The following is an 11,222-nucleotide window of genomic DNA, read 5'->3' as shown; positions in this document are numbered from 1 at the left end:
CCTAACCTACCAATGTGATATAAAATTCTCTGGAAGCCATCCCCTTGTAACTGGCTCATTTACATGTTATCAGTAATGTAAACAAGAATGAAAGAAAAATGAGTTACAGTAGCATGACCGGTTGAATAAAAGTACTTACCTGCTTAACTGCATGTCAATAGGGTCAAACTGAAAATCTGGAAATGAGGCAACTAGTGAACTCTAGAATATTTGATCCAAGAGACCTTTTGAAAGAATGCTGAAGAGTATGTATTCCATCAAGTTTTGTACTGGTCTTACATGAGTATTTTTACATTTAAATTGACAGCACTTTTTTGCTGATACTAAAAGTGTTGCTGTGAGCAAGCTGTTCCCAAATTAAGTCTGCAAAATTTCAAAGTTATTTTATCAAAACAGAAGTTTCAATGAGACATATGTATAAAAGGAAAGGGAGTCGGGGTGGGGACGAAAAAAGGAATGAAAAACTCCCATTGGTAGAAGTGTGCTTCAGCGTTGCAGAAAAAAAGCAATTTCACTTTTGGAGACCACTTCAGAAGGTGCTTTCATATATCTTGTTTAATCCTGACCGCCCTGTTAGGTTGGTGGTTTCACCCCTGTTTTACAGCCAATTTAACAGCTTGCGTAAGGTTGAAAGGTTGGCCCCAGTCCCCCACAAATGGCTGCAGAGCTGGAAGTCAAAGCCTAGTCTCCCAAATGCCTGAGTGCCCAGAACCTCCAGGCTGTCTGGAGCTCCCTGGCCATCTCCAATTTCTGAGGCAATCAGTATTTAAAAAAAAAAAAAGAAAAAAATGTACACAGTCAATCCATGTGTTAAATATTTACATTCAACAAGTTAATGTTTAAAGCACAAAAATATTTACTATTCTAAGATAACAGGATATATATATATATATATAGTCCACCACGACCTTTGTGGTTCTGTGATAAGACCAATCGAATGGCATCTTTTAATTTGTCGGTTTATCTCGGCAGCTGCGTGTCTAACCTGATTTGGAAAGGGGCAAAGTCTGAAGTCTATCCCTTTGTCAGTGGGAGTGAATCCCCGGCACAAACGGCTGCTGGTCACTCCCAGCCCGGCCCCGGAACTGCTAAACCAGTTGAGCCCCGTGGACCAGGCAGCGACTGGCAGCACACGCTGGGGACCGCACCGTGACCCCTAAACTCCGTGGCAACAGCCATTCTTCGCAGTTGAGGATTACGTCACGCCCTCCTGGTCAGGCCGCCCCACAGGGGCACGTTAATTCACTCCAGCATTTCAGGGGAAGCCTAGGCTTGCGGGTTTTACCTTTTCATCAGATTCATCAGTATTTTTAGTGCTCCGTGTCGGGTGGACACTGGGACGTGTTTCCGGAGTTACCGAATGAAAGAGAGGAAAGGGACGCAGGGCGCGCCCTGCCCGAGGGCCCCCGGCGTGAAGCAGGGGAGAGTGGGGCCCGGGTGGGGACGCCGGCCTGCCTGGCGCCCTGGGCAGGGAAAGCACTCCTGGCGCAGGAAACCGGAGGCCCCGCCCCCCGCCCCGGGAACGCCCCGCCCCGCGCCCTAGCCCCAACCCCGGAGGGCCGCCTGGCCTCATTCCTTGGCAACCGAAAGGACGCTTTCCCCTTAGCAACCAGCGAGGCTCCCTCCATGGCTGAAGAAGAGGAAGTCGTTACCCGGACGGAGAAAGTTATCCGGATCCAGAGGGTGTTTATAAACCTGCTGGACTCATACAGCAGCAGAAACATCGGGAAGGTGAGTGGCGGTGGATCACAGCAGAACCCCAGCCCCCGAACCCAGAGAGGGCCTGCACCACCGGGCGCTATCAGGGCCTCCCCTAAGGGACCCTCCCTCGTCCTGGGCGCGGCCAATGCCCCCTGCTCCCCAGTCTGCACCAGGCTAGACAAGCGCCCCACCTGGAAGCCCAGGTGTTTGGAGATCTCCGTTCCAGCCGGGGTTCCTCCCCTGTTCATAAGAGGAAACTGAGGCTTCGAGGCAGAAATGGGCTTGCCCAAGATCACTTAGCGAGTTGGGGGCAGGACCTGGACATAGGGCCAGGTCTCCGACCTCCTAACCGGGTTCTCTTTCCATTCCCGCCAACTCGTCTGAATCAGGCAACTGACGGAAAAAGAAGTCCAAACCTAAATGCAATAACAAAGCATTAAAAAAGACAGGAGTAGTATGAACTTACCTGTGTCTTTCAAAAAGATAGATACAAATATAGAAAAGATAGATAGATAGATAGATAGATAGATAGATAGATAGATAGATAGATAGATAGATAGACAACCTAAATACAGAAAACGTCTCAAAGGATACACAAGACACTTAAACCGTTATCACCTCTGGAGGATGGGAGTCACTCATTCATGAGCTCCTACTAAAAGGCTGGCACAGTAAGTAAGACCAAAAAAGGTTTTGACCTTTGAAGACCCTGCCCCTCTGGAAGGAGACAGACAATAAATAATTACTAGAATAAACAAGATATTTCAATAGGTGATAAGTACTCTGAAGGAAAGAGAATAGAAGAGGTGGACTGGGGGAAGAGAGCAGCTGCTTTAAATAGAGTTGCATGAAGGAGCTCTCTTGAAAGTTGACATCTAATCTGACACACACAAGATGAGGGTCCAGCCCGAGGAAATAGTTTCCAGAGGGCACGGCAAGGGCAAAGGTTGCAGAGGACAGAGTGGTGAGGGTGCAGTGAACCAGGGACTCCAGGGGACAGCAGGCACCGTGCCCAGGACCCATGTGGCTTTGGGGCCCACACAAATGTTATAATTTCTCTTAAAATAGGAAGGAAGCAAATTAAATTTTAGAGTCAAAGATAGTGTGTCATTATAGATATACAGTCATAAAATATCATTTTTAATATACTTTTGGAGGAAAGGGGCCGTGAAAGTCAAAATGTGGCCCAGCTCAGCAACTAAACAGTGCCTCACACGTGGTCAGCAGTTCATCGATATTTATCGTGTAAATTAACAAGGCAGAGTCAAGCCCAAAGGCCCAGATCTTGTGGGGCTTTGGTCAGGAATTTGGTTTATGTTCTAAATCCATTGATAGCCATTGGAGTACTTAAAAAGGGATGTGACGTGACGTGATTGAAATTAGGAGAGAGGGAGGGAAAAGAATTTAACTTTTTACTTTATCCCCTTTTGATCTCTGATTATTTTTTACGACATACTATTTTTACAATAAAACTTTTCGTTGGTAGAGATTTTTTCCAAAGCTTATCAGTAACAGAATTTCCAGTTATTCCTTAACAAACCAGGACTTGACTTTCTCAAATTCCAAGTAATTGCTATTGTCTGCACTAAGCAATATGGGAGTAGAAATATAAAGCATCAGGGCTTCCCTGGTGGCGCACTGGTTGAGAATCCGCCTGCCGATGTAGGAGACACGGGTTCGTGCCCTGGTCCGGGAACATCCCACATGCCGCGGAGCAACTAAGCCCGTGAGCCATGGCCGCTAGGCCTGCGTCCGGAGCCTGTGCTCCGCAACGGGAGAGGCCACAACAGTGAGAGGCCCGCATACCGAAAAAAAAAAAAAAAAAAAAGAAATATAAAACATCTAAAAAAATGTGGAAACCATGTCTCTTGTCCTCAGGCCCAGCTGGCCAATGCTACCACAGCCCCTTCTCCCCTGGTCTCTGGGTAGTGTGTCAGGGCGGGGTACCTGTGCAGCCGTGGGTGTCATATCAGAAGGTCCAACTTCACTCCTCCCTGCCTATGCGATCTTGGGCAAATTACTTATTGCTGGGCCTCAATCTCCTCATCTGTGAAACAGGATAGTAAAATTGAATATGTGTGTTTGAGAGGTAAATGAAAATATATATGGCATACTTGGGAAAAATAGATTCCAATAAGAGATTGAACCTGACACCTTGTCTATTAACTTGGACTGTGTTTTTAATCAAAATAAAGGGGGTGGGGCATTCTGTTGTGTTTTTACTCCCAAGGGGTGATATCGTCATGATTATTTACACATGCTTAAACTATACATTATATGTCTAATATATAAATTAAAATTATTTCTATCTATATATGAAAACCATGAACATTGCATAAACAACTCACAAAGACAGCTTTTGTAAAACAAAAAAAAGAAACTTTGCCAACCTCATTCTATTTCATTATTCATAGCCACTGGTCCCATGTGGCTGTGGAACGTTTAAAAGTGTCTAGTCCAAATGGAGATGCACTGTAAGTGTAAAATGCACATCAAATTTCAAACACTTACTGTGGAAAAAGAAAACAATATATAATATCTCAATAATGTTTATATTGATGACATGTTAAACTGATAATGTTTTGGATATATTGAGTTAGAAAAAAAGTTACCTAAATTTTTAAAAATTTAAACTTTACCTAAGTTAACTTCACCTGTTTTTTTCTCCTTTTGTTAATGTGGCTACTAGCAAATTTCAGTTACCTGAGCTGATCTCATTACATTTCTACCGATCTGTTAGACAAAACAACCATCATGAATTTAGCCCAGCTCTGCCTGGGGCTAGGGAAGGATAATACCCTTAACGAGCTTTTCAGCTCTCCGAGTTCGAGCTCCTCGCTTATGAAATGGGGAGTCATAATAGTGAATAGACACTTCACTGTGTCGTTGTGGGAATTAAACCAATTTCAACGAGACACCGGTGTCCAAAGCATGAGCGGCCCCACTAGCAAGCCTCCAGTAAGGGTCAGGTTTTAGAATCATCATTCATTGACTGGCCTTACTCTCCGTTGTTCTTAGTATTCAGGAAATTCCTGTTTGCTTGCAGTTTCTTTCGAACTCTGTTGTCGGGGCTTCACTTGAAGAAATTACCGACGAGGAGGAAGAGCACGATGAAGATAAATCGGCGGTGCCGGAAGCCTCCTCAGACAACCTGAAGGAAGGCACGTTCCAGATCGTGGGCACGCTTTCCACGCTCGAAACCCCCTGCCCCAGCTTTGCCGTGGAGACCTACTATGTAAGTCCAGAGGGACTGCTGAGAGGGGGCGAAGGGGAGGGCCACCCCCTGCTCCGATGCCCTGCCAATGTATTTGCTCCTGTCTCCTCTCTCCTGCCCACGTGAGACGGTGGGGAAGTTGAGGGGAGAGGTGAGGGCAGGTCTTCCTCCCGGGATGGAAATTAACAACCCTTGTCTCTCCCCTTTCAAGTCTTGCCTGCAGCAGAGAACTTAAATGAGATATTCTTAGAAAGTATGGATCTCATTTGGACTTTAAGACTCACAAAGTTCTCTGCCCTGTATTTACAATGTATTCTGCCCTGCATCACCCCAACATGGCTCTGGGCCACGGCCAGCGCAATCTGTGAAGGAGACATCTCCTTTGGTAATAAGCCACTCAAGGATAACACCATTATATTGCTGTCTTACTGAGAAATACTGCTGCCTTCACATGACAAATTCTACACAGTCCTCATCCAAGGACTTAAATACCTGCAAGAAGGGTGACCCTCCCAGCCTAATTCCTCCCGTCACCCCGCCTACAGCTCTCTAGATCCTAGGAGACAGCTTTGCACATGCTGTGCCCTGGGATAGCCTTCCCTCTTGCCTCCCCCAGCCAGCCCTATTCATCCTTCACGATTTACCTCGGGCTGTCTTCTCCTCCAGGAAGCCCTCCATGATTCCCCACTCCCAGTTTAGATTCTGAGCTCTCTACCTGCCTAGATTCTTACACTTTTCTCACTCCATTGTTATTATCTGTCTATTGTGGGTCACACTATTACTATCTGTTCCTTGAGAGTAGAGACAGCACCCCATTTATTCTCATGTGTATCCTCGCACGGTGACGGACAGCACTGGCCCTCAGTAAGTATTCATCAATGAATGAATGAGTCCCCTCCTACCATCTTTGGGAACTTTCTTCCCCACTTACCCCCTTCTACCCTCTTCTGGATCTTCACTCGCCACTGGCTTCTTTCTTTCCACCTCTACGTATGCCCGCATCTTTCTCGCTGGAAACACACACACACACACACACACACACACACACACACACACACACTCTTACTTTGGCCTCCCTGCCTCTTGCTTTGCCCCTGGCCCCTGCCACCACTGAACTTGAGAGAGGGCTCAGCCACCTTTTCGGACCTCACTCCTGCACTCTCCAGCCCCCACCCCTTCACAGGAGGTGCCCTGGCCATTGTCACCAGCCAGCCCCTCATTACCAAGGGCCTCTCTCTTCCCTGCTTCCCAGCAGCAGCAGCTGGCAGGCTGCCCTTACGCAGCCACTCCTTCCCTTTAAATGCAGTTTTTCTCAGAGCTCCCTCCCTTCTCCTAATACGCATCCTTTCTAAATCTTATTCAGTCCTATAGCTTCAGCTTCCCTGTACAAGCCAATGCCTTTCAAATCCTTCTCCAGCCCTGTTGACCGACCTGCACATCCAGCTGCTTCCTAGTCCACTCCCCCAGATGTCCTGCAGCACTTCTATATCAATTTACCCCGAATGAAGTCTCTCACACTCCTCTACAAAACTACTCTGCCCTAATTTGCATTAAGGGCCTTGCTGTCTGTTATCAGTTTTAGGCTATTTGGGGCTGCAAGTAATAGGGAAAAAAAAGGCAATGCAAATCAGTAATCAATAAGGAATTCATCAGCTTATGTGGCTGGTGGTCTCAAGGAAGCATCTGCTTCAGGCCTGGCGTGATCCCGGGGCTGCAGCTCCTTTTCCCGCCCTTTCCTGGGCTCTGTCTTCCTCTGGGGGTGACTTCATCCTCAGGTTGGCAGCAAGGCGGCAACATTCCAGGGCTTTGAACACAAACGCAGCAACACTCTGATGAAGAGAACTTCCAGAAGTTCTCAGAAAAAGGAGGATGAACATTCCAGCAGCACCCCACAGGTATCTCCTTGAATCGCAGTGTCTTGAGTTGAGTCACTTGCTGATTCCTGAACCAACCACTTACCCTGACATCAGTAAGGCCCATCCCTTAAGCTAGAAGGTGGAGTTAATTTCCCACAGGCTGAGAAGGGGCGTGTCTGAACAAAATTGGGGTTCTGTTGGGAAAGAAGAAAAGGAGGTGGATGTTTGTAGACAACCAAGAGTGTCCTTTATACCATTCATCATGCACTTGCCCCCACCACAGCTGCAAGCCTGGTATTGCTGTGGGCTCTTGGCTTCCCACTATAGACTGGAAAACACACACACACACACACACACACACACACACACACACACACACACACACGCTAATCTGTAGTATCAACAATCATACATTATTTATTTTGCCTTTCCCCTTGGGGTGAAAATCAGGGCCCACAAATATTTATTGGGGGAACGAATGAATGCACAATCATGGCCACTCAACATCTGGTCAGGATGGCCATTCCCTTGAAAACATGCCTGTTTCATCCTCAGTCATTCCAATCATGATTTACCAAGTGGGCGCGTTTTCCTTCGGACACAACGATCACCAAAGTTACTTTCATCTCATATAAGAACTTGGTATTTTTAACCATTAAAAGTTTCTGTTTTTCAAAAATACTCCCTGCTGTCAACTATAATAAGGTAACTTATATCTCGAATGAAACCAGATTAATGCCATTTTGAGGATTCTGAAATAATCCACATTAATCACTTATCAGCACTTCTGAGTGATTCATGATCTATAGTTGCTCAAAGAAACTTGCATAGAGCTTGAGTTTGTTTTAAATGCCTCACACATTTTCTCTTCCAGTGTGTTCTAATTCTTTCCTCCTGAATCGGGGTTTAAACAGCATGCAAAAATAGTACCTAAGATCATTATGCAATTTTCTTATTCATCTGTTCCGGGCTATTTTCATAAACTTTGTTACTTAAAAACTACACACAGAAGAGAGCCGAAATTTCATTTTAAATAAAAAAATCCTTCTGCAAATGTTGCCTGTGGGACTATCCAGGCAACATATCTCATTTGGAAATTGTCCTTCCCATCTAAATATTAAGGTTACTTTGTTAGCTTCTTGCAACAAATGACTGTCAACTTTCTTTTTCAGGCTATCTCTCGAGAAGACCTTCTCGTGCACCTGCTGGAGTGTGATGTTATCATCTACAACATCACTGAGAACCCCCAGCAAGTGGAGGAAGCCATCTGGGCAGTCTCTGGTCAGTGAGACACACCCTTGATCTCCAGGGAGGGGACTTTTTACTTTACCTAAGAGTCATCTCAGGAACACTAGGCAAATTAGGACCGTGGAAGAACTGATCTGAAATTCACCTAAAACAGGAAGTGAAATCAGACTAGTGGATATGCCTGTGGATAGCATTAAAAGATAAATGGAGGCATATGAAAAGATTTAAGAGTTTATGTGAGGGACTTCCCTGGTGCTCCAGTGGTTAGGACTTTGTGCTTCCAGTGCAGGGGGCATGGGTTCCATCCCTGGTTGGGGAAATAAGATCCCACATCCCACATAATGTGCAGGGTGGCCAAAATAAATAAATACATAAAAATAAAGTTGATGTTTACTGCATTTGACAGTGTTTCTTATTATATATTAAGAAAGAAGAGTTTATGTGAACAAAAATCAATTCATATTGGGAATTCCCTGCTGGTCCAGTGGTTAGTACTCTGAGCTTTTCACAGCGGAGGACCTCGGTTCTATCCGTGGTCTAGGAACTAAGATCCCTGCAAGCCACGTGGCACGGATTTAAAAAACAAAACAAAACAATCCGATTCATGTTGGAAGGGGTTAGGAGCTCCACCAACAGCAGCTAGGGACAAAACTTTTATAGAGAAAAGCAGTTATTTGACTGGCTGTAACTTAAGTGTTTCCCTTATTTGGGAGAGCCTACTTGACTGTTGGTGATTAGCTGTTCTTAGGTTTGGGTTTGCTTATTTAGGCTGCCAAGCTATCGGGACCACCTCAATCTAATGGCTTCCTTGTTTAATTAATTTAGCAACAGGAGCTTCCGAAGAATAGAATTTTTAAAATTGAAATAGAGTTAATATACGATATTATAAGTTATAGGTATACAATACAGTGATTCAAAATGTTTAAAGGTTATACTCCGTTTATAGTTATTATAAAATACTGCCTGTTCCCTGTGTTGCATGTCATATCCTTGTAGCTTATTTTATACCTAATAGTTTGTACCTCTTAATCCTCTACCCCACAAAGCCCCTCCCCCTTCCCTCTCCCCACTGGTAACCACTAGGTTGTTCTCTATATCTGTGAGCCTGCTTCTTTTTTGTTATATTCACTAGTTTGTTGTATTTTTTAGATTCCATATATAAGTGATATCATACAGTATTTATCCTTCTCTGTCTGACTTATTTTACTTAGCATAGTATGTCCATCCATGTTGTTGCAAATGGCAACATTTCATTCCTTTTTATAGCTGAGTAGTATTCCATTGTATATATATCCACCAGTTTTTCTGTATCCATTCACCTGCTGATGGACCTTAGCTTGCTTCCATAGCTTGCCAATTATAAATAATGCTGCTAGGAACATTGGGGTGCATGTATCTTTTGGAATTCGTGTTTTCCTTTTTTTAGATATAGACCCAAGAGTGGAGTTGCTGGGTCATATGGTAGTTCTGGTTTTGTTTTTTTGAGAAACCACCATACTGTTTTCCACAGTGGCTGCACCAATGTACATTCCCACCAACAGTGCATGAGGCTTCCCTTTTCTCCACATCCTCGCCAACACTTGTTATTTGTTGTCTTTTTGGTGATGGCCATTCTGACAGTTGTGAGATGGTATCTCACTGTGGGTTTGATTTGCCTTTCCCTGATGATTAGCCATGTTGAGCAGCTTTTCCTGTGCCTGTTGGCCATCTGTATGTCTTCTTTGGAAAGAAGTTGGCAACCTCAGTTGCCAACCTCAGTTCTTCTGCCCATTTTTTAATCTGGGTTGTTTGTTTTTTTGATGTTGGTTTGTATGAGCTGTTTATATATGTTGGATATTAACCCCTTATCATTTATATCATTTGCAAATACTTTCTCCCATTCAGTAGGTTGTCTTTTCATTTTGTCAGTGTTTTCCTTTGTTGTGCAAGAGCTTTTAAATTTAATTAGGTCCCATTTGCTTATTTTTGCTTTTATTTCCTTTGCTTTAGGAGAGAGATCCAAAAAAATATTGCTACAATTTATGTCAAAGAGTGTTCTGCCTATGTTTTCCTCTAGGAGTTTTATGGTTTCTGGTCTTACATTTAGGTCTTTAATCCATTTTGAGTTAATTTTTGTATATGATGTCAGAGAATGTTCTAATTTCATTCTTTTACATGTAGCTGTCCAGTTTTCCCAGCACCATTTATTGAAGAGACTGTCTTTTCTTGCCTCCTTTGTCATAGATTAACTGACCATAAGTTCATGGGTTTATTTCTGGGCTCTCTATTCTGTTCCATTGATTTATGTGTCCGTAGAATAGAATATTTTTAATCATTAAAAGAAATGAAACATTAACTTTCAAAATTCAATCTTTATTCATTCCACAGGCATGGCTTAAGGAGGTGGGGTTGAACGTATTAGGAAGATACAAAGACAAATTTTTAAAAAATGATACCCTCAAGGCTCTTGTAGGCCCACAAGAGAGCTAAGGGACTCAGGAGAAACTTTCTTGCAGGGCAGAGAATGGCATGTTGACACAAAAGGTATCACAAGATGGATGTGACTTTAGGAGGAGAGGAATTATTTCTTTTTCATTTTTTAAATTTTTGGCTGTGTTAGGTCTTTGTTGCTGCACAGGGGCTTTTCTCTAGTTGCAGCGAGAGGGGGCTGCTCTTCCTTGCGGTGCGCGGGCTTCTCATCGCAGTGGCTTCTCTTGTTGCAGAGCATGGGCTCTAGGCACACAGGCTTCAGTAGTTGTGGCGTGCAGCCTCAGTAGTTGTGGCTCGCGGGCTCTAGAATGCAGGTTCAGTAGTTGTGGCGCACGGGCTTAGTGGCTCCACGGCATGTGGGATCTTCCCAGACCAGGGCTCGAACCCGTGTCCCCTGCATTGGCAGGCGGATTCTTAACCACTGTGCCACCAGGGAAACCCCAGGAGAAGAGGAATTATTTCTAACTGTGAGGATGTGATTCAGTTCAACAAGTGTTCCCCAATAGCAAGGGTCAGGAAGGGTCACAGAGAACACTTTCATATTTTAAATGCTTTGAAAAAGGTAATGAACTCTAAGGGACAAGATGATGTTTAGCAATTTGGTGCTTTGTGATTCATCTCCTTATTAAGTCTGGATCAAAGGAGAGAGCAAATCAGCTTATTTGAATTGCCATTCTAGGCTAGGAGGACAGCCAAAAAGACACAAGCACCTTACTTTGCAGTATTTTTTACAC

The 11,222-nt window shown here is 44.3% G+C and overlaps 1 protein-coding gene across 7 annotated transcripts in view; it reads left to right on the top strand.

The window, feature by feature from the left end:
* The first annotated feature begins 1,517 nt into the window (after nt 1-1,517).
* Nucleotides 1,518-11,222, top strand: part of AK7 (adenylate kinase 7) — a 54,237-nt gene continuing 44,532 nt past the window's right edge. For 5 of the 7 annotated variants that reach the window (XM_067027806.1, XM_067027804.1, XM_067027808.1 and 2 more), the window contains exons 1-3: nt 1,518-1,731; nt 4,748-4,936; nt 7,944-8,052. In XM_067027806.1, the coding sequence (XP_066883907.1) occupies nt 1,627-1,731; nt 4,748-4,936; nt 7,944-8,052 (403 nt within the window). In that variant the 5' untranslated portion in view covers nt 1,518-1,626. The remainder of the gene's footprint in view (nt 1,732-4,747; nt 4,937-7,943; nt 8,053-11,222) is intronic. The other 2 variants (XM_067027810.1, XM_067027809.1) reach the window with 1 other exon arrangement.

Source organism: Kogia breviceps, chromosome 3 (genome assembly GCF_026419965.1).
Source record: "Kogia breviceps isolate mKogBre1 chromosome 3, mKogBre1 haplotype 1, whole genome shotgun sequence".
Classification (NCBI taxonomy): Eukaryota; Metazoa; Chordata; class Mammalia; order Artiodactyla; family Physeteridae; genus Kogia; species Kogia breviceps.
This window is presented reverse-complemented; position numbering and strand designations above follow the sequence as displayed.